The sequence below is a fragment of the Oryctolagus cuniculus genome, chromosome 11 (genome assembly GCF_051225735.1).
Source record: "Oryctolagus cuniculus isolate XC-2025 breed Fujian yellow rabbit chromosome 11, ASM5122573v1, whole genome shotgun sequence".
Classification (NCBI taxonomy): Eukaryota; Metazoa; Chordata; class Mammalia; order Lagomorpha; family Leporidae; genus Oryctolagus; species Oryctolagus cuniculus.
This window is the reverse complement of record NC_142877.1, coordinates 110,112,911-110,139,485: the sequence shown is the minus strand read 5'-3', so window position 1 is coordinate 110,139,485 and position 26,575 is coordinate 110,112,911. Positions and strand designations below refer to the sequence as shown.

General features: G+C 50.9%; 1 protein-coding gene across 4 annotated transcripts in view; it reads right to left on the bottom strand.

Moving 5' to 3' along the window:
• ABTB3 (ankyrin repeat and BTB domain containing 3) overlaps positions 1–26,575 on the bottom strand; it is a 295,803-nt gene that overhangs the window by 99,550 nt on the left and 169,678 nt on the right. For all 4 annotated transcript variants that reach the window (XM_051846041.3, XM_051846043.3, XM_051846042.3 and 1 more), the window contains exon 2: positions 13,525–13,674. In XM_051846041.3, coding sequence (XP_051702001.1) covers positions 13,525–13,674 — 150 coding nt within the window. The remainder of the gene's footprint in view (positions 1–13,524; positions 13,675–26,575) is intronic.

The following is a 26,575-nucleotide window of genomic DNA, read 5'->3' as shown; positions in this document are numbered from 1 at the left end:
CACCCAGGCCCTCTGACTTGGGGTGTGCACAGCCCCAGGGGCATCTTGACTGCTGCACTGGACCTCCCTCCTCCCCCCACCCCAAGCCAGGATCTGAACCCGAGGATTCTGGCTCAGGGACCCACACATTCCACTCTGCTGCTTGAGGCCAGGGGTTCTGTCTGTCTTCTCAGCCTTAGCCATCCCTGGAAAGTTCTTGTCTTTCTACAGCTCTCCCAGAAGGAAACGAGGCCTCTCCTTCCTCAAACTAAACCCTCATGCTCCCAGGCCGCCTGTGCAGGGAGGATCTGCCTGTGGGAAACCTGGCTGGGCCTGGGGTCCCCGGCTTCCCGGGCTGATTCCCAAAGCGGATTCTTCGTGTGCCACCTTCTTGAGTGTAGCCCGATCCAAGCATCACTTGGACTCTTACCTCATTGTAAATGGGCTCATTTTGTTCCGTGTAAGTAGTTCTGTCTATGAAGGCCACATCCTGGCATCTTCATAAGTGGAAACTCAGTACCACTCCCCGTACATCCAGCATCACTGTAAAAGTCAATGTGGTGGTTCTGCTTTCTTCTATTACAAACACCACGTGTTAGAGGGCTGTTGGGGTTTATATCACACGAGGCCTTTCTTCTAAAGTAATTAGGATTAAAATGGCTTTAAAAGAATTGCTGTATGATCAATGTCATTTAACACCAGAGTACTTTAACACATTCATGGAAAATGGAATCAAGAGATAAGTTTATTTTTGACATAAAAAAATTTGAAATCCACATTTAGGTTTTTTTCCGAAGACATTTTTATTAGCTTTTTCAAGACCTGTAGCATGCATGGATGTCAACATTTTTTTGCACCAAAATAAACAGATGTTCTCAAGAAATACCATTTTCCGTGAAGCTTTTGAAGGGCCCTCGTGTCCTGCCTACGTCCCACTCCAGAGCAGCCCATGAACAGTGGAGTGTGTGGCACGCTCAGCAAGACACCAGTCGAAGGCACCTGCGATGGTTAAATTTTCTGTGTTAACTTGGCCAAGCTACGGCACCCACTAGTGCAGTCAAACGCCAGTCTAGATGTTGCCAGGGAGGTGTTTTCCTAAGCTGCAATGAGGCTTAGAGCAGCAGGCAGATTACCTCCAGGATGCGCGTGGATCTTTCCCGATGAGTGAAAGGCCTAAAGAGATAAGACTGAGCTTCCCCACAGAGGAAGGAATTCTGCCTCCGCGCCGCACCATCAGCGTTTCCTAGAATTTCCACCTGCTGGCCTTCTTCGCAGATGTTGGACTCCTCCCCATCTCCCGTGCCTCCCTGTCCCGCAGACACCAGACTTCCGGAGTCCTTCGTACCTGGACACCTGGACCTGCGTTCCAAGCCCAAGGAAGTGAGGCAGGAGTTTCTCCCATGAGGGCCTAAGGCCCACCTCCTAGGTTTCTGCTTCCGGTCAGCCGGAGGCCCCACGACCCAGGTCGATGACTGCCGAGAGAGCTGTTTGCGCCCTTGAGGGAGGAGGCACCCCTGAGTTGAGGTCGACAGAGCGGTGCCTCCGAGGAGCTGTAAGGATTATGGGAGTTTCTCAGGCGTCTGGGTCCTAGGGCCCCTTCGGGACAGCCCTGAGAGCACACCGCAGTGAGCTCAGCCCCGGGGCGGGGTGGGGGTGGGGCAGCAGGTGCATGGGCTGAGGTCAGGCGGCCGCTTGACTGAAGTAAGGGCCGCGCCGCGGGGCGAGCGTGGCTTCTGGGCGTTCCCAGGAGAGTCGGACATGTACATCAGCGGGCTGGGCAAGGACGCTCTGGCCCCAGCGGTGGGCGCAGGCTGCAGCCACGTGGCTGGGGGCCCACACAGAACTCAAGGGCAGGATCTGGGACACCCTCGCCCGCTTGCCTTTCTGCCTTCCGCCGTGGGAGGACCCAGCAACAAGCCGAGGAGCAGCCCCCACGCCCCCAACCCTGCTGTCACGTTGGTCTTGGATCCCAGCCCTCGTAAACGACCTGTCCTCATGCCTAGTGTTACCAAAACAGGACAGAGGCTCCCCTCTTCCTGGCTGCATCCCTACCCAGCTCACAGCCTTTCTCTTCTCCCTCCATTTCCAGCAGCAAGGAAGCGTAACCCCTAAAATGGGGGAAAAAAAGAAGGAGGGAAGGAGACACGGGGGATCTGCAGATGGAAGCTGTGGGGGTGGGGAGGGGGCGCACGCGGTGAGGCCACGGCCGGAAGCCGGTTGGGAAATCCGCAGAAGCCAGCCTGGTGTCTGTCATCAGACTTCCTGCTCAGGCCCTGGCAGAGCTGAGATGGCCTTGTCCCAAAGGCCAGGGAAGGAAGAAGGGCTGGGGCAGCTCAGCTCTGGGGTTGTGGGGTTGTGGGGTTGTGGGGTGTGGGCTGTGGCTGTGGGGGATGTCAGCAAACAGGAGGGGACTTCAACAGGAGTGTGGAAACCTGGAGTTAAAAGGCTGGATTAGGCTGGCACGTGGCACAGGGGGTAAGCTGCTGCTTGTCACGCCCACTTCCCCTATCAGAGCGCTACTTCAAGTTCTGGCTTCTCGCTGCGAATGCACCTGGAAGGCAGTGGATGAGGACCCAAGTGCTGCCACCTATGTTGGAGGCCAGGGTGCAGGTAGCCAATAGGCTTTTTTTTTTTTTTTTTGACAGGCAGAGTGGACAGTGAGAGAGAGAGACAGAGAGAAAGGTCTTCCTTTGCCGTTGGTTCACCCTCCAATGGCCGCCGTGGCCAGCGCGCTGTGGTCGGCGCATCGCGCTGATCCGAAACCAGGAGCCAGGTACTTATCCTGGTCTCCCATGGGGTGCAGGGCCCAAGCACTTGGGCTATCCTCCACTGCACTCCCAGGCCATAGCAGAGAGCTGGCCTGGAAGAGGGACAACCGGGACAGAATCCAGCGCCCCGACCAGGACTAGAACTCGGTGTGCTGACGCCTCAAGGCAGAAGATTAGCCTAGTGAGCCACAGCGCCGGCCAAGCCAATAGGCTTCTGACTTCAGCCTGGGCCAGCCCTGGCTGTTGCAGTAGATGAAATATGGATTTCTCTCTCTCTCTCTGCCTTTCAAATAAATAAATAAATAAATCTTAAAAGAACAACAACAACAAACAAACAAAAAACCTGCTGGATGAGTTGTGCAGAGGGCTGGATTGGGCACCGAGAGGGTGGCCAGGTCTGAGGTAGCCTTGGCTGACCTTGCCCTCAGGGAGGAGCAGCTGGAAGGACATGTGCCCGCAGCCACTGCCCCGGCTCAGCGCTCCTGGTCCTCCAGGGAGAACGGCGCCCTGCAGGAGCCCCGGAGTGGGCCGGGAGGGCGGAGGGGAAGTGGAGAAAGGTTTCTGCTGGGAAGATTGGGGAAGCAGCCCCATGTCTCACCAGCAGGCTGGCCTATGGCCGCCGGAGGCAGCGAGGACAGCTGGAGTGGGAAGCGGCTCCCGACTGATCCTGTGTGTCTGCCTAGGACTCCTCTCGGTGGCACCCAGCAGTGGGAGACTGCTATTGTCACGGTCACCATCATGGTCATCATCAACAGTACCAGCTGCCAATCACAGAGCGCCCACACTGAGCCGTTTTTGGCTGTCTCATCCAGGGGGCTGCTACTGGCATTTGGTGAATGGAGGTTAGAGACTGCCAAACACCCTACAACTCACAGGACAGACCCCAAAACTAAGAATTTGGTCCAAAAGGTCATAGTTCATGCTAGAGGTTAAGGACCCCTGTTTTCCAGACAAGAAAAATGAGGTCACGGTTACAGAGTGAGCAAGTGGCAGGGAAGATTCTGACCCTGGATCCTTCTGCCTCCAATGCCTGGGTCCCTCACCCCAGTTATCTGAGCCCTTCTTTCAATGGCAGCCCAGGGCAGTCTTGGCCTAAGCACTCTCCCTCTTGCAATTTCGCAGGGTGTAGCAGAGGTATTAACACATACGCCTCACTCCTGATTCAATAATTCCATTTCTGGGACCCTGTCCCAATGTTAAGATTCAAAATGCAGCCAAATCCTCACGCACCAGGGTTGGCACCCAAACCTTCTTTACAGAATCCCAAAATTGGGCAAAAAATAAAGAGCAGGGTTAAACAAACTCTCGGAGCTCCACAGGATGAAACAATAAACTTAGCGGTCATTAAAAATGTTGACACAGAACGGCAGTCTCACGAAAAAGGATCCTCACGTTCAATGCTAAGTGGGAAAAAAGTGAAAGGCAAAATGACACACGGGCATCCGGATTATGTTATTAAAAACTTCGCACTAAGTAAATACCAGGAAAAAGAAAAAGAGCCAAAGCACTGACCACGATTGCTCCGCCTCGTGGGCTTATGGGTGATGTTCCAGTCCAACTTTTTTGTAGTTTCTGGACTTGGATTTGCAGCCTATGCTACTTTTTCTATTAGCAGAATAATCAGCTTACTAAAGTGGTATTCGCTTCCCTGCATTTCTCCTTTAGGGTCAGGCTGCACACACTTAGCCTTCCATTCTGCTCTCTCAAAGCTCCCATTAAACAGTTCAAAACAAGACAAACCAAAAGGCAGTGGAGAAGAGGAAAGGGTTGGTGTTTGGGGCCCTATCCCAGCCCTTCACTTCCCCCAGGTGCTGGGAAGCCTGCTGGGTGGGGAGTGCTTCTCACCACTGCCTGGGCTCCCCCAGTACCTGCAAATTCCCTGCTTTTATTCTCACTGTTTTCTCACATTGGATTCACTCTCCCAATGACTGAAAGAAGACCGTCAGACCTTTAGACGGTGACCTGATGCCATGCCTCCCACAGAGTCCTCCAGGATGAGCCAGCCCAAGTGAGATGCAGCCTTCCCCACCGCTCTCTGCTGGCTGTGGACCCACAACACCTGCTAATAAAGTCTAACTTGTTCCTTGTCAATTTTGTTGCATTTCATGGCTAATTGTCTACACATATCTGCTTTTCCTACAGAGCCTCAGGGGCAGAGAACGAGCCTCCCTCATTATCCTCTTCCAAGGGGCAGTGTTGCATGGTGGTGAGGAACACGCTCTTGGGACTTAGACTGCCTGGAACTGAACTGCCAAGCTGCCATGAACCCACTGTATGCAGGTGAGTTACTAACACCTCTGCAAGTGGAGATGACCCAATGCACTTGTGTGGATTACATGCATAGTACATATAAAGTACCTACCCTTCGTTTCTTCACCTGAAAAAATGGGGATAATGATAGCACTCAGACTATTAAATGAGGAGATGCATATTAATACTTGAAGCACTTGGAATAGGGTCTGGTACATTTAAGGGATTAAGGGGCATTGAATATGGTTGTTCTCTTATAACCATCATCATCATTACCATAATTTCCATCATCACCATCACCACAATCGTCACCATCGTCATTCATCACCATTGTCTCCATTATCATCACCATCACCATCACCACCACCAGCATTATCATCATTGCCATCATCACCACCACCACCATCACCATCATTGTCATCACTACCACCATCACCATCATCACCATCATCACCATCACCACCACCATCATTGTCATCATCACTATCACCATCACCACCACCACTACCACTTCATTGCCATCATTACCATCACCACCACCACCATTATCATCATTGCCATCATCACCACCACCACCACCACCATCACCATCATTGCCATCATCACCATCACCACCACCACCATCATCACCATCACCACCACCATCATTGTCATCATCACTATCACCATCACCACTACCACTTCATTGCCATCATCACCATCACCACCACCACCATTATCATCATTGCCATCACCACCACCACCACCATCACCACCACATCATTGCCATCATCACTGTCACCATCACCACCATCATTGTCATCATCACTATCACCATCATCACCATCACATCACCATCACCACCACCACCATCACCACCATCATCACCATCATTGCCATCATCACCATCACCATCACTGTAATCACTATCATTGTCATCATCACTCACCATCACCACCATCACCACCACCACCATCATTGCCATCATCACTATTACCATCACCACCATCACTGTTATCACCATCATTGTCATCAACACCAACATGGCCATCAGCTCACTCCCTTGATCAGAGGCCCCAAGGATGTCTCTCTGAGGAAGGCTGATCATGGGAGATAGAACTCCATGTCAGATCCTGGTCTCTATGTATCATCTGTTTTTCCCCCATTTGCCCTAAACACCGAATCCACTGTCACTCATTGCCTCGGGTTTGGGCAGCCGCATGTCGGTCCTAGGAGCCTACCTGAGATTCACTTCACTAATAGCCCCACTCCCAAGTGTCAGCCGTTTGGGACTCACTGTCATGGTGTTGCTCATATGTGTGCATGGCTGGTACAACTTATTTACTTAATACTTTTCTTTAAATTGGCTCCTTTCAAACCAATAAATTCATTTTAAAAGGAAATTCTGTGCTGGCGCCATAAGTGGAAAACCAATATTTTCTCATACTCATAAAAAATACATAGCAGTTAAAATTACAAAGTGTTTTGTGTATCACCTGCCATCATCCTATGCCACCCATTGGGAAATGCTGTGCTAAGACCGACCCGGATCAGGCTTGCCTGTGCAGCCCCCAGGAAGCCGGCGCTCCTGTGTGCCAGGTGAGAATGCCCTGAGACCAAGGTCACATGGCTCACTGCCCAAACCCATGTTCAGTCAGCACCTCCACCTCCATCCCTACTCTTTATTTCATTCCTGGCCAGCTACCACTCACTGTCGCACCTTCTCAAAACTTCTGCAACCCTGGGGAGGAGGTGTCTTCACTCTCTTTCCATGGATGGTCAAACTGGGGACCAGGATGACCAAGTCACTTGTCCTGGGTCACACAGCACAGTCGAGGCAACTGAGGCCCTCACTAGCATCAAAACCAGTTGTTGAACTCCACTTTCCAAAACCCTTCCCTTGGAAGACAGATAAAGAGGAATACATGGAAAGAGGGAAGCAGGAAGAGAGGGAAAAAGGGAGGGAGGGAGGGAGGGAGGAGGAAAGGGAAGGAGGGAGGGAGGGAGGGAGGGAGGGAGGGAAGGATGGAGGGAGAGAGGGAGGGGGGAGGGAGATGTGAGAAAGAAAACATCAGATCACACGTAAAATCTAGGAATGAAGTAATAAGATTTGTTTTTGTGGAAAAGGAGAGGAGGAGGAACAGAGATGGAACAATGAAGGCTGAGCTCTGGATTTGGTGGGAAACTTGTCACTCACTCATTCACTCGTTTATCAAATATTCATTCAGTCCTACTGTGTGCTAGACCTTGTTCTGGGCTTTGGGGATACAGCGATGCTAAAATCTCAGCTCTCATGTGATTTCTTGTCTTAGTAGGGGAGACAGAAAGCAAATATGCCAGGCGCTAACAGGTGCCAAGAAGGGAATTAGGGTAGGTAGAGCTATAGAGAGTGACGAGGAACGGATAAGTGGGTGGGCAGTCAGAGAAGGGTCTCTCTGAGGCAGTGACACTGAATGAGGTGCAGGAAGAACCTTGGGAGTGTCAGGAGCAGCAGGTGCAAAGGCCCTGTGGTGGAAGCATGAGTGGTACATTCAAAACATATCAAGCAGCCCGTGGCCTCTATCACCTACAAACTCATGAAGCACGGCTGACCTGGCATGTGACATCGGAGCCACCACGCCTCCTGCTTCACCCCCATCAAGTAATCGGCTCAGCCAAGAAAGGCACACTTTTCCAAAATTATTTATAATAATTTTGCACACTGGATTAAAGATAATAAATTAATTAATTAATTAAAAAAAAAGAAGCCAGTGGTGACTTTGCCGCCTGAGAAGGTTGCAGGTACACCCTGGGGCAGGAGGCAGCAGGGCCCTCTGATAATAGCACATCTGCATGGACTCTGTCCAAGCAAGAAGGGCTGTGTATGTGTGTGCATATCTGTGCGTCCATGTGTGTGTGTGTGTGTGTGTTTGTGTGTATGTGTGGGTGCATATGTGTGTGTGTGTGTGTGTGTGTGTGTGTGCCGGAGACACTGAGGAGAGAGAACCCAGAAAACCTTCTTATGTACTTGTACATGGGTCTGTTTCCATTGCCTACTGGGGTGGGGACCTCAAGTTCACAGTCTAGTGTGAGAAGACAACAGGCAGAGACATTTTGCAATGAAGCCCTCGTGTTTTTCCTTTAAAGAACAAGAAGCAAAGACTATGATTAATGACTGTCAGCTGGAGATTTAATTGCGTGCTTGAGGGCAAGGCTGGGGTGACAGGCGGAAGAGCCTAGCCAAGAGCTCAGAGGACAAAACATGGAGTTGGATGGGACTAAAGTGGGAGCAGCCAGGGCCTCTGCTTCCCCATGGCCTCGGCGGGAGCCTGGGGTGCACCTGCTTCCCCCCGGCCTGCCCTGGTTCAGAAGACTCTAGGACAACAGTGAAGTTCAAGGCCAGCGCTGCAAGGCGGAGGATTAGTCTATTGAGCCGCAGCGCCGGCTGGAATGTGTCTTCATCCCTAAGCCCTAACAGGCTGGACAAAGGGCAGTGGCTCTGGCCATTCCAGCTGAGAAAGGCAGGTCTGGATTTTAATACGACGCCCCGAGGAGAGAGGGAGGGGTGATGGGAGAAGAACCAGGCTGCAGGGGCCGGTGGTGGCAGTGGCGGTCCCTTGTCTAGGCACTCGGTCACTGTTGTGAATGTCCAGGCAGTTAGAGAACAGCATCCGCCGTGCAGCCCACAGAGCGCTCTGCCGATCTCGGAGCTGGACGGGGTGATCCAGTCCTGACCATGAACTTGACCTCCCAGAGGCGGCTCTCAGGTTGCAGCAGCTGCTGGCCTCCCCTGGCGGGAGCACAGTCAAAGAAGGAGGTGTGGAAGCTGTGCCCACGGAAGCCGGGTTCCGTCCCAAGCCCTAATGCTCAGGTGTGGTGGGTCCTGGACAAGCTCTTGAACCCCCTCTAGCTTCCTTTCCCGTGTCATAATGGGGGTAACAACATATTGGATGTAATTCTTGTAAAGATTTATTCTAGTTCCCTAGTCCAAGAAGCACCAGCTGCTGCTATGATCATCATTAGCTGTGAAGAAGGGGCTCTGCTCCCTGCTAATGTGCCTGGAAACACCACAGATGATGGCCCACAGCCTGGGCCCCTGCCACCCACGCGGGCGACCCGGATGGAGTTCTAGCTCCTGGCTTCAGCTTGGTCCAGCCCCAGGTGGGGAGTGAACCAGTGCATGGCAGATATTCTCTCTCTCTGCCTTTCAAATAAATAAATCTTTTTTTTTTTTTTCCAAAGGGGCTCTGTTCTTGACCTTGGTCAGCCAAGTTGCTGTTTCAAAAAGAATGGAGATGGCCGAGAAGGAATTCTCTTCATCTCCCCTTTGCTGGAAGAACTGCTTTCTACCGTTTGTCGGCAGAGTAACCTTTGAATCTGAAGAACGGCTCTGTGGACACAGGGAAAGCAAGGCGTGTTGATTCAGACCCCAGAGCAAGCCGGTCTAAATTACAGTCGGATCAGGACACAGGCAACTTCATTCCCTTCAGCTGCCGAGGGGACTGAGCAAAGCACTTCTGTGCATGCTGTCTACGGGGCTGGCCTATGACTGCACCAAACCCAGCCACAATTAGCAACACCCACTTGTGGGCCCACAGTTCATATGCAAAAGTCAGCATGGGGGGCCACAGCCTTTAACTTACAGAGCAAATCGCCATTAAAAACAATTTCTACAGAGCTGCTCCTGCAGGCTGCCTGCTTAGGTGACCTACAGGTTTGTTTAGCAAATCCTGTCTTTGAAGAAAGCACCAGAATTAGCAGGGCCCCAATCCAGGTGCTAGAGACCAGGAGGGGCCTTTGAGATATCCTGGGACAAGCTTTGAGACCCCAGGGGATCATGGGTATGGGTCACCTGGTGTGGGGACCTCCTCCAGGATTAGAGCCACACAGCTGTGGCCCAACTCTGCAGCCAGATCCTACATTTCCAGGGTCATGCTCAGATCCTGGAAATTAACGGTGTTCCAAATGGGTGGCATTTCTTCTTAGGGCCATGTTCTCCAGGGGTACTGCCTGGGTTCCCCTGCATCTGAATGCCCTGTGAGGACATTTTTTAAAAGATTGACTGATTGATTTGAGATAATCACATGCACACACACACACACACACACACACCCAGGGATCCTTCATCCACAAGATCACTCCCCAAATGGCTGCAGTGCTGGAGCTGGGCCGATCAGAAGCCAGGAGCATATTCTGGATCTCCCACATGGGTGTAGGGGCCAAGCACTTGGGCAATCAGCTGCTGCTTTCCCAGGGGAATTAGAAGGGAGCTGCATCAGAAGTAGAGAAGCTGGGACTTGGACCAGTGCTCATATGGGATTCTGGCACTGCAGGTAGTGGCTTTCCTTACTGTGCCACAGTGAAGGCCCCTTCATCATTATTTAGATTAAACTATTTTGATAAGCAGACACATAGAATGACAATCACTTTAAGTAGCACTCTGACCTCAGAATCAGCCCTTAAGGCATTCTGGGCTGGCTGAAAAACCCAAGAAGCATTTCATGCATAGAAAGCCAAGACACTGTGGCAAAAAGTATCCTACATGAAGGACCTCTGTGGGTGAGACCCCAGTGGAAAGAAGTGGAGGTACTTTTCTCTGAAGGCAGAAGAGAACTCCCACTTTGCTATGGCCTTGTCTAAATACTGAAGGGGTTTGTGGATGCAAAAGAAGCCTAGGCATTTCATGTCAAGAGCCTCAGGTGATCACTGATGTCATACATAAGAGTGTTAATTGTTAACAACAGGAGTCACTGTGCACTAACTCCCCAAGCAGGACCTCTGTCCTCAAAGAGTTGGATTATGAGAGATAATAGTAAAACTTATTCTCAAAGTTTTACTTTGTTTTAGTGTTTTAAGTGGAGGATATTTTTATGGCTCATAAGCTATAGTTATGTCTAAGTACTTGTAAAAGATATATCATTCTTGGGTTCCTCTTTAAAGTTAATTAAGTTTCCCCCCCAAAAAAGAAGGAAAAAAAGAAAGTACATACACTGATGAAATGTGATTACCAAGAGGAAAATCCCTGTTCCTCTGAAAACTATGCTGCATTCTTTGGAAAGATTCCATAAAGGCAAGGCACTAAGCAGCTCGTTAAATTAGATGAGACTATCACCCACATTGGGGCGGGCAGAGATCCTAACACTGTTCCAGGATTGTGCGTTCAGGTTTGCTCACACATGTTTTATGTTCTTGTTCCACTTAAAGAAACTCAGCCTGGAAATTGTACATTGCAAACAACATGCTAAATTGTACTAAAGAGTTGATATGTTAAACTATTTTGATAAGTGAATTGAGATTAATAAAGAAATAAAAAGATAAGTGACTTGTAACATGATTGGCTTCCTGCATAATCCTATATATGTTAAGCATCTAAAAATACTACCCCGAGACAGGGGGTCTTCAGCTTCAGCAGATCGCCGAAGGGGTCACAGCACCCAAAAGTGTGAGATTGCTCAGGCGATCGGTGGCAGAAAGGCCCCGTGGCTGGAGCTGTCACGGGACTTCAGGCTTTGGAAGAGAACAGAAGTGCAATGCACAAACACAGGGGCCAGGAAAGCAACCTCTGGGGACCCTTAGGCTCAGATCAGCTGCTGACGCCCTTCCCAGAGCTGCTCAGAGAAGGATGTCAACCTGGCTATGCAGGGAATTCCTTCGGGAATGGGCCCAAGTAGCTTTCTGGGTTCCGAGTCCCTGTATGGTTCAGGATTTGCTGGGATTTCAATACCAACTCCCACTGTATCATAATCTTGCTTTTCTGAGATCCACGCCCCAGTGTCATGAGGAACTGACAAAGGAGATGAACTGTCAGACAATCAACTGGATCATAAATGAATGCAATGTCGTGTTCCTCTAGGTGGTACAGTGTGGCCCTGAGTTGGGGGCGGGGATGTTGGTGTGGCAAATCTTTATGTGATTTGACCTCAAATCTGGGCCACCCCACTCTGGGGGTTCTCTCCTTCTCTCTGCCTTTCTCTTTCTTCTTGAAGGCCTTTTCCTGGTGCTGGGTTACATGAGTGACCCTATCAAATGCTTCGACTTTTAGGGAGAATTTAGCGGCAAGCATGGTGGAATGTGACGGGGGTGGGGGGCAGGGGCGGGGCTGCTACTGGGTACTGGGTTTCCTGCTGGGTCTGAAATGTTCTAGAATTGATCATGGTTATGATTGCCCAGCTTGGAACACACACTAAAAATGATGGAATTATATCCTTTGCCTAAGTGGACTGTACACAAGCCGTATCTCAATGAAGCCATGACTTAAAAACACAAAAATAGAGAGCAGTCGTGGGATGACAAGTGCTGGGGACAGAAGCCAAGTGCTGAGGGGCACAGGGTTGTTTCGAGATGGACTGTGGGTTCCCCAGATCCTTGTGCTGAAGCCCTGAGCCCCAGCATGATGAGGGTTGGGGGTGGCGTCTCTGGCAGGTGACTGGGGTTAGATGAGTCCGAGAGGGTAGGGCCCTCATGATGGGCAGTAGCCTTGAAAGAAGAGGGAGATATCTCTCTTCTCCTTTCCTCTCCTCCCTCCCTCCATCCCTCCCTCTGTCCCTCCCTCCCTCCCTCCCTCTCACATCATCATCATCATCATCACCATCATCATGGTGACAGCATAGCAAGAAGGTGGCCACCTGCCTGTCCCCAGCCGTCACCAGGACCTGAATGATGCTGCACCTTGGTCGCAGACTTCCAGGTCCCCACAACCATGAAAAGGACATGTGCACCTTCTCAGCCACTTCTCTACAGATTGTGTTATTGCTACCTGTGCTGAGTAAGCCTGGGTCCTCAGGGTGTTATAATAACTTTAAACAGAGGTCAGAGAAAGCCTCATGGAGTAGGTAATATTTTATGGAGAAACCTGAAGGTCGCCCTGGTGCAAGCCACGTGGATATCTGGAAGAAGAGCTGTTCAGGCAGCGAGAACAGAATATGCAAAGGTCCTGGGGGTGTTCTTGCTATCGCCAAGGAGCAAGATGGGGCCAGAGGGACAGAGAAGGAGATGGCGTCTGGAGGTAGGGGTTGGGACACTTGGAAGCAACACTGAAGATGGTGGCTTTTCCTACCAACCAGACTGGGACTTTGGCTCAGACCCCACCCATGCTTTCAGTGGACCCTGTCATGGAACTAAATTGTGGACAGCCACCATTCACAAAACTCTGATGATGTCAGCCAGCGTGCAGACCCGGTCCTGGTGGCAGCTCACTGGACCACGAGCTAGGGGTGCATTCCGAGTTAGGGCTGATTGTTTCCTCCATTTTCTAGACAAGGAAATGGAGACTCAGAAAAGAGTAGGGATTTGAGCTACATGTGGGGGGGGGGGGGTGGCACAGCCAGGAAACTTCCCAGGCCTACGGGGCTCTGCCTTCCTCACTGCCACGGGCACTGTCTGGTGTACACAGCAGGTGTTTAATAAAGGGGGCCACCTGGCTGGTTACAAAGCAGTGTCCTGAGGGGTTGGCACTGGGGCCGTGTGGGATGACAGAGAAACAGAGAGAGAGAGAGAGAGAGAGAGAGACAGACAGACAGACATAGGCTGTGATGTGTGCCCAAGGGCTGGAGAACCAGCGGCCACTTACTCAGCTCCGCGATGCTGCCCACACGGGTGGCCAGCAGGGACTGCTCGATGGTGCGCAACTCCGACTGGCTGAACATGGGCAGTTCTCCTGGCTTGCTGGAGCGCTGGGGGTCCCTGTGAAGGTTCAGGCTGTCTGGCAGGCACAGCACCCCTGCGGCCAGAGACAAAGAAACAGCGTCAGCTTTATGTCACCCAAGGGTGGTGTGCAAAACCCCACACGCCCCCAAAGTTCACCGCAGCTGGGACTGCAAAGCCAACATGGGGACCGGGGACCGATGCTCTGGGCTCCCTTTAGAAATGGATGTCCGGCTATTTGACGGTCCTGGACTGTGACTGGGACACACACAACAGACTTCTCCCCTGGGTCTGGCAGTGATTCTACCCGCCCAGAGATGCTCCTGGGGCAGCAGATGGTCACTGCCCTCGTTCTCCCTTCTCTGCTGGCCACAGCTTCTGGGGACTCGCTTTCCCCGTCCCTCCCTTTCCATTCCATCACCACATAGCGGGGACCTCAGAGCTTACTCGTGCAGACTACTCAGCAATGCTCCCTCTTCTGTTCATCACCCCCTGCCCCGATGCAGAGTGCACATCTTTGCTTCCTGGGGCTGATCTATTTGGCTTCCTTTTGTCCAAGGTCAATGGACACAAGGGAACCAAAAGCCCAGGCACTGCCTGCTTCCTGGCACCCGTGCCATCATCACATGAAGCATGTGCCCTTGCTAGCCTGCTGGTCTAGGGTGAGAGACACACCAAGCAGACCCAGAACCAGCCTGCAGCTTAGAGCTGCCCAGAACGCCTGTGGTGTGTGCTCTGAGAGCATGGGTCTCTTTGTTCCTCGTCATTCTTATTGTACAGACTGACAGATACACCCGCCACGTACCACTCACAGAGCTACAATGACCAGGCTGGCATTGTGCTACGTTGAGGACAGAGGATACAGTGATGGGCAGGGTGCCCATCATCCCCGCCCGAGTGATGCTGGAGACAATGCGGAGGGACCGGTACTCGCGCAACCACCGCACCACACACAAATAACAAGAGGATGGTGTGATGTCTTATCAGGGACCTCAAGAAGCAGCCGGTCATATACGGGGAGCATTTATGTGTTTCCAATGCTATTGGGCATTTGGGGGATGCAAAAGAAGCAGAAGTCACATCTCAGTCATTTACAAAGTCCCTGAAGAGATGATGTGGGGACAACAAACAGGCACTGGGTGACTGAGACCTTGTCCCCAGGGGAGGAGGGACAGAATGCCCAGGTCAGCAGTTGCACCCCTTGCCCTGCTCACATCACAAAAGCTCAGCAAACAAAGCCCCTCCTTTGAGGACGGTCACTTTGTGAGGTGGTCCTGGCTTGTACCTCCTTGGGCTGCTGCCGCCCTGCTGATGGCTCCAGCCACACTGAGCCACGCAATTTTCCCTGAACGTTTAACCTCTATACTTGTCAAAGGCGGAGACAGTGGGGATAGCGACTACAGTGATGGCTCCCAGAGGAACAAGGGGCAGTGGATGAGTGACACGAGTGACCGCGGGATTTTATCGTTCCTATAGCCAGGAATCCGGTCAGGTGAATTTCCAAGCTTGTTCTCCAACCATTTTTTCCTCCAAACCCTTTTTATAAAGATTTATTTACTTACTTAAAAGGCATAATGACAGAGAGAGGCAGGGGGAGAGAGAGAGTGAGAGCGAGAGAGAGAGAGGTAGCTTCCATCTGCTGGTTCACTCCCCCAAATAGCCACAACAGTCATGTCTGGGCCAGGCCAAAGCCAGAAGCCAGGAACCCCACCTCGGTTTGTCACACGGGTGATCTGGACTGTCTTCTGCTGCCTTCCCAGGCACATTGGCAGGAAGCTGGATGGGAGGCAGAGGAGCCAAGCACACCAATTTGGCATGCCGATGTCGCAGGAGGCAGATTAACCCACTGCAGCACAACCCCGGACTCTCAAATGCTTCTGACACTGAGCCATGTTGGGGGGGGGGGGGCGCATTTAGCCTAGTGGTTAAGATACCCACATCCCACAGCGGAATACCAGCATCAGATTCCCAACTCGGCTTCCAACAGCAGCCTGCTGCCCATGTGTGCCCCGCCAGGCAGCAGGCGATGGCTCCAGTCCTTGGGTCCCTGCCACCAGCGTGGGAGGCCTGGACTTGAGTTCCTAGCTCCTGGATTTGGCCTGGCACAGCCCCAGCTGTTGGGGAGCGAACCAGTGGATGGCAGAGTTCTGCCTTTCTCTCTCTCAAATAAATAATGAAAAATAAATTGAGGTGGCCTCAGTTAAAGAAATAAAAATAATATAATCCTGCATCATATAATATTTTGGTCGATGACGGCCTACACAGACAGCATAGAATTTAATCACCCGGGGATGCGGTGGCTGTCTTAGTTTGTGTAAAAGCACTATTCTGCTCACATAAGGACAAAATTGCCTAATGATGCATTTCTCCGAGAGCAGCCCTGGCATTAGGTGACACGTGCTGTATACCTTATGTCAGCCCAGCACACACACAAACACCAGGTTTTTCATGTTTTGCATGACAATATTTCAAGACAAATCATAGCGACCCTTATCTGTTTCTCTCCTTTTCACCTCTCTTTTCTTCTGTCTTATGAATAAAAAATGCTGGCCAGCTGCAGTACCAAGTGATTTTCTCAGCTGCTAATGGCTCACCACAGGCAGGAACTGGCAACCGTGGGGCGCTGTGCTTTCGGGGAGACGAGACCCTTTCCCGTCACAGCTGCGTCATCCTCCGGTGCCCCCAAGCAGGGGCCCTGTGAGTCACCCGTGCCTCCTCCTGTCTGCTCACCTGCCCAGACATGAAGTCAGAGGCTAAGCCAAGTAGCTGTTGCCATGGCAATGGATCTCAGGTCAATTCCTCACCCGGCGCCCTTGATGTCTAATTCAGAGACTTAGTCCCTCGTGAAGAGCTGGACGCAGACTGCACCGGCTGATCATGACCTGTGTGCCAAGTGACCTGGGTTCCAAGGCCCTGACCGCTGGGGAGAGGAAGTTGTCTGACTGGATAAATGACTCAAGTGTTCCCAAGGGATGGCCTTTCTCGGTATCTGCATTATGGCTGCAAGCTAAACCAGATTTGCATCTTTTAAAAGAAGCACATTCATTTTCATTTTATTTGAATGGCAGAGAGATACACAGTGACAGACACAGAGAGGCAGATGGAAAAAGAGAGGTTCCATCCACTGGTTCTTTCGCCCAAATGCCCACAACAGCCAGGACTGGGCCAGGCTGAAGTCGGGGGCCTGAAACTCCATCTGAGTCTCCCACGTGGGCAGCAGGGACCCAAGCACTTGAGCCATCACCTGCTGTCTCCCAGGGTGCGCATGAGCAGGGAGCTGGAGCGGAAGCAGAGAGGCCAGGACACAAACCAGCACTCCTACATGCGATGCAGGTGCCCTGAACGGTGACGTAACTGCTGGGCCACACACTGGCCCCCAGAGCTACATCGTAAAACACTGCTTCACACGTGGTTGAGGCATGAGGGAACGAGACCTGGAGTCCAGAACCCAGACCTTCTCGGGGCCAGGTCCCAGAGCCTCTGGGAGCTGCAGCGTCGACTTCTGTGGAATGAGGGTTGTAGCCCTGGCCTTGTCTCTCTTATAGGGTGCTGGGGATGGGGGTGAGTGAAGGGAGCGAAATACAACAAAGAATGTCCCTCAAAGTTGTTTCCCTGTGCTGAGCACACAGTAGGTCCTCAGCATACATTTTCAGAGATGCAGATGAGTCAACGTGTCCAAACCCAGCTCTGGACTACTTTTTCATCACGAGAAGAAACAATTTCCTTTGAAATGATTCCTCCTTCTTTTAGATTCAAACTTGAAAACATATTTATTCCAAGAAGCTTTAAGAAGTAGATTAGAGAGATTCGAGAAGCCCATAATTGATCTATTATGCAAAGACTCCATATCAGGCCTTCCTTTGCCTTTTTTCTAAGACTCTCCATGGAGTATATACATAAACTGGGGCTATTTATTTATTTATTGGATAAAAATCAACTGGGCCAATAAGGTGGCCTCAACATCATCCTTCAGTGTCAGGTGCAGGTCTGAGTTTGGGATTACTTATCAGTTTCCATTACTGGAACCAAGGATAGCCTTGGCCGCATGATTAAGATCCAAGTTCAAAGATAGAGAGGACTCAGGTTCAAGTATGACTTTAACCAGACCTAAAGGAGAGGTCTTCCTGGGAGGTCAGGTGCACATAAGCCAGGGTCTACAGTGGGCTCAGGTCATCATGATCTCCCTGAAATTCCATATTTTGGGGTGTTGTGATTTCTGTGAGGGTACAGTACATTCAGTTCTCAAAAAGAGTCTGTGGAGTCTACAAAATGACCAGTCACCGGCTGGGGTTGTGCCATAGCAGGTTAAAGCACCACCCATACAAGCATCCATGCAAGCCCTGATTCAAGGCCTGGCTGCTTTGCTTCTGATCCAGCCCCCTGTTAATGGGCCTGAGAAAGCAGATGGAAGATGGCCCAAGTACCTGGGCCCCTGGAACCCACGTCAGAGATGTGGGTGGAGTTCTAGGCTCCTGGCTTCAACCTGACCCAATGTTGGCTGTCGTGGTCATTTGTGGAGTGAACCAGTGGATGGAAAAAAATCCCTCCCTCTCTCCTTCTCTCTGAGTCATTCAGCCTTTCAAATAAATAAATTAATTAATTAATAACAAAAATGACAAATCAATGCCTTTGAGTGTTTGTATTTCCAACGTTAGAAGGTTTCTCTGATCTGGGCCTGGCCTAGTGGGGTGGGGGTAGGGGTGGGGGTTGGGGGACAGAGGGTGCCGTGCATGTCCTGGGTTCCAACAGAGCTTGAGCTCGAACCCTGAAGCTGCTCTCTTGCCCGACCTTTTGTGTCTGCAGAGGGGCTAAACCCTTGACCATGGTGCTCTAACAAGACAAGGTACTCAAAGCCTCTGCCCACAGTGAATGCCTGAGAAGACGCTGTTCCCACACACGTGCAGGGCTGTTTACTGAATGTCTGGCTTCAAACAGCTCTGTGGATCATCCTTCCAAAACCTTGTGCAGCTGGAGACTGACAGCTTTTGGGTGAGGTCATTCAGAACATAAAATACAAGAACGCTGCAGTGGCTGGGGACTCCGGGCCAACCACGCCTGGCCTTCCACGTCTCCAACCATGCCTGGCCTTCCACGTCTGATGCCGGCTAACCAGGGGTATCCTGCTGTCTCCTGTCTGCCTCCCTTCCTACCTGCAGGGGTGGCTCCCTGGCAGACACAACAGCCTTGTTGTTCTCCGCATCTCCATTCTGCTGTTTGAGCCCGGGGCTGGGGCTGCTGGTTCCCCATTGCTAAGGTGTGGCTGTGGCTTGAGCGAGTCTTGCAAGGGTCCATGTGCTGGAGGTTGGCTACTCAGTGTGGTGGTGCTGAGGGGAGGAGCCTCCCAGACTTGGGGTCTTAGTAAGAAGTAATTAGGTCATCATCAGAGGCAGCACCCTCAGAAAGGATTAATGCCGGCTTTGCTGAGTTGGTTCTCCTGAGAGCCGCCTGTTACACAGCGAGGCCATCCCATGTGTTTCCCTTCTCTCGCACGCACCCACATTCTTTTCTCTGATTCCATCCTGTTGTAAGGGAGCCAAGGGGACCCTCACCGGGGTGCCAGTGCCATGCTGTCTGGATCCTCCAGAGGCCAGTCATGGGCCAAGGTAAACTTCTTTATTAGCTACCCAGCCTCAAGTATGTTGTTATAGCAACAGAAAACAATGAGGGGCTGGTGCTGTGGCATAGCGGGTAAAGCTGCCACCTGCAGTGCTGGCATCCTTCATGGGCGCTGGTTTGAGGCCCGGCTGCTCCACTTCTGATTCCGCTCTCTGCTATGGCCTGGGAAAGCAGTAGAAGATGGCCCAAGTCCTTGGGCCCCTGCACCCACATGGGAGACCCAGAAGAAGCTCCTGGCTCCTGGCTTCGGATCAGTGCAGCTCCAGCTGTTGCCGCCAATTGGGGAGTGAACCAGCAGAGGGGAAGATTCTCTCTCTGCCTCTCTTTTTTTCTTTGTGTAACTCTGACTTTCAAATAAATAAATAAATCTTTAAAAAAAACAATAAAAAGGAAAGAAAACAATGAGTACACCCCAAAGAGAAAACCAAGTAAACCAGCCCTCAGCATCCATCCATTCACCCCTGGGAGAGGAGGCAGGAGGGACAGCAGCCAATGGGTATGGAGGACGGCCTGGGGGCCAGCCACTGCACCAAGCATTTCATGTATTTAAATCCAGACTTATTACCCTCATCTCGGCCACACTACAGAATAAGGAATCCAATATTTTTGGGAAACAAACACTTAAGAACAAAGGCTCTGGGTCCAAATGTCCAGAGTTTGGACCCTAACTGCATCACTTAATCTTATTTTTTCTCTATATTGCCTACCACTACCTGATACGATGTGGTTATCTATTATTTGTTTATGTCAAGTTGGTCTCCAGTTCTTCATGTAAGCAACCAAGGGTTTATCTCCCCCAGTGGCAGCAACAGCCAAGGCAGGGCAAGGCAGAAGGCAGGACTGCAGGACTTCATCCTTATCTCCCACGTGGGTGGCAAGACCCAGTCCTTGGGCCATCATCCACTCCTTCCAGCAATGCTAGCAGGAAGCTGGGTTGGAAGTGCGTGTTGTTGGCAGCAGCGGTGGGGGTAAGGGTTAGCACGGGAGAGTTGGAACCAGGAGATGGCCGGGTCTTGCTGAGCTGGACTGGGGCTGACTGGGTGAGCCAGGGCACCCTGGACCTCGGCCTGAGCTCTGCGTTGTCTGGCCCTGGCTGTAAGAGATCAGATTCTACTCCTCCTGCCTGCCGAACTTGACCTGCTGGTCTGCAAAGTCACCCCTGGGGTTTAAAGTGGAGGGTGCTGGCCCCAGCCTCAGCTGTAACACACAGGAAGGAGGCAGCGGGCAAATGGCAGAGTAACCCTGGAGCAGCCGTCGGACAGGGCTGGCAGGTGCAGCTTCGCACCTTGCTGTCTTCCCATCGTGTGGCCAGGCCTCTTGACTTGGCTGCTCTGAGCTTCAAACGCTGCACTGTCTCCTTCCTGGTGTGGCTGGGAGACCGTAATAGGATGATATATACGGACAACCTGGCACAAGAAGGGGGTCGATAAATGTTTGCTGGTAATCTAAGTTAATGAAGTTCTCAGAAGCTAAAGATTTAGGAATTCAATAACACAGACAGGGCCAGAAGGCGTGCTTTTATGGGTAAAATTATGAAGAAGCAAGAGAGGAAATTATCAGATTTTTCCTTTTAAATGTTTGCACAACTGGCTTGGAAACTTTGATTTTAAGAGACTTGGCAGCAGGAAACAAATTCAGGGCTGGTGTGGTGAACCCATTCATCTGTGAGAAGCAGCTCCTGGTCCAATTAGGATAAATCCAGACCTTAGTTTGTGTCTTGCCCAAGAATGTATTACATCAAAGGGAGCGTTTGGAGGAAGTCTCCTGACAAACCATAGAAAGAAGCAAGACATAGAAAACACAGAGATGGGGAATTTTCAGAAAGGGATTGCAGGACCTGTCCAGACACCCGGAGCCGGAAGAACCTAAGAGGAATAATGCGCTGACCTTCTTAAAGGAACATGAAGCTGTTCATGGGTCACTCATTCATTCAACCACAAAGACTCCAGGACACACTGCTGTCCTCAGAGCTCCCTGATGTCCAGGAAGCAGCCTCTCTACCAACTGAGACACTACAGGAGGAAGGGCAGAGGAGAAGTGAGCCCAGGCTTCCACCGTGCAGCCCAGTGGCACAAGTCCAGGTCCTCCTAGGAGTGTCAGGGACATCTCCCAGGGGAGCTCACTGCTGGAGTTGGAACCTGGGGGATCAGGTGCCTTATAGCAGAGATGAAAGAATTTGGATTGTTTTTTAAGATTTATTTATATGTTTATGAGAAAGGCAGAGTGACTAGGAGAGAGGGGGAGAGACAGAGATATCTTCCATCTGCTGATTCCCTCCCCAGATGCCTATAGTGGGGCTCGACCAGGAGGAAGCTAGGAGCCCCGAACTCCATCCAGGTCTCCTGCATGGGTGGCAGGGACCCAAGGACCTGGGCTATCTTCAGCTGCTTTCCCAGGTGCATTAGCAGGGAGCTGGAGCGGAAGTGGACCAGCTGGGACTTGCAGCGGGCACTTCAATATTGGATTGCGCACCCCAAGCTGCAACACCTGCCCCCGAGTGTGGATTCTGAAGCTGGATGCTCGGGTTGACTCATGTTCTGCAAGTTCCCAGCGAGATCACAGCAGGCTTGCTGTCTAGCCTTCCTGGGCCTCAGTTTCCTTGTGAATACCACGAGAATCAAAACGCTAATTCTAAAGTTAGACACGCCCTCTTCAAAACCACCGTTCTCTACTTCTTGTGTAAGATTCAGAATTTTCTATTCATTCTCATTCATTAATGCATCACTCACTCATTACATCCAAACCATGTGCAGGTTCTACAGGGGACAAGGTTGTAAGCAAAGCAACACACAAGCTACCCTCAAAGAGCTTGAGATCTGGCTGGGGACACGAACACCATCTAGGGTCACACAAAGAAATCTTCCAGGCTCCACTGTGAAAAGTGCCAGGAAGGGAAAGAACGCATGTGTAGCCTAAGCAAGGTGACAGCTGCAGAATTGTATCCAATTTAATTTGATTTCATGTAATCATAATAAATTGACTCCCCCACCCCGCCATGGTTATTAACAGCTGTTTGACTTGTGAATTGATGCTGAATAGTCTTTCCTTAATTTTCTATTGAAATACCTCACTCTTAGTGACATGTAAAAGTTCTTTGTATATTAAGGAAATTAGCCTTTGCCTGATATGGGTGACCCAGGCATATTTTCCCAGTTTGTCATCTGCCTCTTAAGGGTATATTACCAGTATCTTTTTTTTCAAGTAGAAGTGTTTCCATTCAATGCAGGCAGATGCATCAGTCTTTCATGGGCTCTGGGTTTAGGTTATATTCAGGAAGTCCTTCCTCTATTCAAGGTTAATTAAAAATTAACCATGTTTTCTCCTGCTAGTTTTAGTTTCCTTTTTAAAATTTGATCTATGTGGAGTGAGGTAGGGATATAGTTTTTGTTTTTCCCAAGTGACTAAGCAATCATGTCAATATTTGCTGAATAATCCATCTTTTCCCAACTGATTTAAAATAATTTCCCTTTATTGCACCTACAGCATTTCCTGTCTTACTGTACTGATTCAATTTTCTTCTGTCAGAACCAGACTGTTTGATCACTGTTGCTTCATAAATGTTTTTAAATCACCAGGATTGGTCCTGTCTCCTCTTCTTTTTGAAAGTTATTTTGAGGCCATTTTTGTCTGTTTCTTTCCCGGATGAATGTTAATTCTCATTCCTCAAGTATCTGAGTAGGGACTAATGGGCGAGGGCCCATCAGGAAAGCAGAGAAGGACATGATGGCCCCTGCGGGTGGCTGGGCAGTACAGAGCCACGTCCAACACCTTCTGGATTCATTATTTGAATATTCATCATGTTCCTGGACATGAAGTTAGCTGGGCCTTTTCCTGCTACCAACACTACAGTTCCACTCAGATTGGTTGAAAAAGCACCAGTTGAATTAATGAATGAGTCCTGGGTAGAGCTCCTGGGGGGAAAGAAAGGTGTGACTGTCCCATCAGTGCCCCATTGAGGGATTCCTCCCAGTGGAGCAAGCAGAGGGGGCTGGGAAAAGGCAGAGATGGCACCAGCTGTCAAACACATCGCATGCCAAGGACAAGCAGTCACAGCTTTGTCCCGCCCCTCGCATGTCTGAAAGCCGTTTCCAGGTAGGAGCGAGGATACCGTCTACGTTGGAAGCTGTTGTCCCTGGCAGGCTTCCAGCTGGAAATCTCTTTCTTCCATAGCGCAAGTGACGATGATTATTTACAATCATTATGAAGGTCTCCGAGGCGTGGGAGACCCCGAGTCACCCACCAAACATTAAATCACATTCAACCCAGCTTTCACGTTAAGTATATTTGATTGTACTCTAGGTCTTCAAAGACTGATTATCTTTAATTAAACAGCCTGACAACTGTAGAATTATTACATATTTGATATGACAGAGTCAGGAACTATTCGCTAGAATGTTTAAGAATCTGAAATACCCTATGGCTGACCACATGGAATGACAGACATGTGTATGCGGGTGTGTGTGTGTGTGGGGGGGTGTCTGTGTGTGTCTACAGGCGTACAGGAGACTGGGCCAGCATTTTGAGAGCTGCTTAAACATTGCTGTTAACACAGTGGACATGAAAATGGCATACAGAGCATAAACCTGCCATTTGTAGCATGCATGTGGACGCTGATACAAGTACCCACCGGGCCTTTCACAAGCCATTGAAAACCCAACGACTACTAGGTCGGCTTTTTTTTTTTTTTTTTTTAACAGGCAGAGTTAGACAGTGAGAGAGAGAGAGAGACAGCAAGGTCTTCCTTCTGTTGGTTCACCCCCCAAATGGCCACTACGGCCGGTGTGCTGTGCCGATCTGAAGCCAGGAGCCAGGCGCTTCCTCCTGGTCTCCCATGCAGGTACAGGGCCCAAGCACTTGGGCCATCCTCCACTGCACTCCCTGGCCACAGCAGAGAGCTGGACTGGAAGAGGAGCAACCAGGACTAGAACCCGGAGTACCGGTGCCGCAGGCAGAGGATAGGCCTAGTGAGCCACGGCACCAGCTCTAGGTAGGCTTTTAAAAACATTGGAATCCCATCAGGCCAAAATCAGCAGCTGAGTGCTGGGCAGACTAAAGCACAAGAGGATGCTACCTCCCCATGGGTCGCTGCTGTTAAACAAGGCCCTGTACTTGCAGCAAGGCCTGCAGCACAGCCCTAGCTGGGGAAGCAGGGCCCTACCCGCCATGCAGCTGGGTAACGATTCTTCTGGGGCCATGCTTGCACCAGCACCTGCTCAGGACAGGGGAGGTGGTGGGTCACAGCACGGAATATACAATGTGGTGCAGATAAACTCAATGTTTCTCAGCTTCTTAGGATGACGGCCTCTTGCCCATGCGGGAAACCCTCTGGAAACTTCCCTCCTGACCCTTGTACTCCTCACATTCAACCTAGCTTTCACGTTAAGTATATTCGATTGTACTCTAGGTCTTCAAAGACTGATTATCTTTAATTAAACAGCCTGACAACTGTAGAATTATTACATATTTGATATGACAGAGTCAGGAACTATTCACTAGAATGTTTCACCCATGTCTTTTTATTTTCTGTCTCTGGGGCCCCTCCTGGGGTTGGTCACCTCCTGGAGAGAGCAGACAGCTCGCCTGGAAGCGGGCTCCACATGCAAACCAGCCAGCCCAGAGTCAGCGCCCACCCACCTCCTCCAGGGGCTCTCACATCCAGTGCCACCCTCCACCTTTCCTGATTTCCTCAGGGTCTGGCACAGCCCTCCACAACTCTCTCAGTTCGCCCATCCTACGCCTGCTTACCCTGCCTCGCCCGTTCCTTCTCGTGGAAACCACCAGAGCGGTGCTTGGCCACAGCCCCTGCTCCCCGCGCCCTTGACCTCCAACACCCTGGCACCCTGTGCTTCCTCCCCAGGGGGTGGCAAGCCCCTCCTCTTGGAAAGCGTGAGTAACATGTTGTCTTTTCAAGGTGGGCCTCCCAAACTTTCTATGGATACAGGACATTTGCAAATACTCCACCCCTTGCAGTCTTAACACCATAGATACCTGCTCTTCTTTGGAAGATCGCAAACCATTGTAAGACTTTTTATGTCTAAAGAACCAATTAGCACTTGAATGGTGTTATACTGTTTATTGCTCCTGATGGAGAAGCTTTCCAGGAGTTTGAAAGATGCCAGCACACAGCCCCCACGGCAGACCAATTAAGCCAGAATTTGGGGGAGCAGGCAGGGTCCAGGCACTGGCGCTTTCTCAGTGTTCTCCATGGTAATTCTAACATAATTCCAGGCTGACAACCTGAGTTAGGAGATACCCCAAGTCTCTGTTGCTGCCCTTTACCCTCGACCCCTCCCCAAAACCACATTCACACCAGAAGAACCCCCTACCAAGTAATTCAGGGCCCCAAGGCACTTGTACAAGTGCCAGCTCATCGGATCCCGGGAGTGGGATATTCCAGTGTAGACATGCACCTGGATAATTGAGGGTTAAATGGTGGTCCCCCAAATAAAGGGAGTACTTCCAAAGAGCATGGAAAAATAGAAAGCCAAGGTAAGTCTGTTTGGGTGCAAAACAACTGGCAACCCACACATAATTTTTTTTCACAATAGGCATTTTCCATCCAGTTTTTGAAGACCCTGCCTACATCTGTGGCCAAGTTCTGCACATGTGACCTTAACTGGGAACAGGTCTTGGCAACCATCTCTGTGTCACGGATCTGAAGATGAGATCACCCTGGATTTCGAGGGGGGGGGTGTCCCACATCCAATGATACCGTACTTGTTTTGAGAGAGAGAGAGACAGAGAGAAAGGTCTTCCTTCCGTTGGTTCACCCCCCAGATGGCCGCTATGGTGCTGCGCCAATCTGAAGCCAGGAACCAGGTGCTTCCTCCTGGTCTCCCATGCGGGTGCAGGGCCCAAGCACATGGGCCATCCTCCACTGCACTCCTGGGCCACAGCAGAGAGCTGGACTGGAAGAGGAGCAACAGAGACAGAATCCAGCGCCCCAACTGGGAGTAGAACCTGGGGTGCCGGCGCCACAGGCAGAGGGTGATACTGTACTTGTAAGAGGGGCGGATGCACAGAGGACAGAGAAGCAACGCAAGGAGGAGGCAGGCACAGGAGGAACGCACCCCGGGGCGTCAGCAGCCCCCAGGAGGCAGCGGAGAAGCCTGGGGAGGGGGTCTCCCTCAGAGCCTCCACGGGAGCTGCTGTGCCAACGCCTTGATTTACGAGTTCTCGCTTCCAGCACTGTGAGAGAACGAATTTCTGTTGTTTGCAGCCACTGGGTTGATGTTCATTTATTATGGCAGCTCTAGGAGTGATTTCCCTGGGATTTTAAATGCCTACTATTGCCTGGACGAGAGCAAAGCTTTGAGTCCATGACCCATCCCTCCCCACTATGCACACACGTGTGCGTGCGC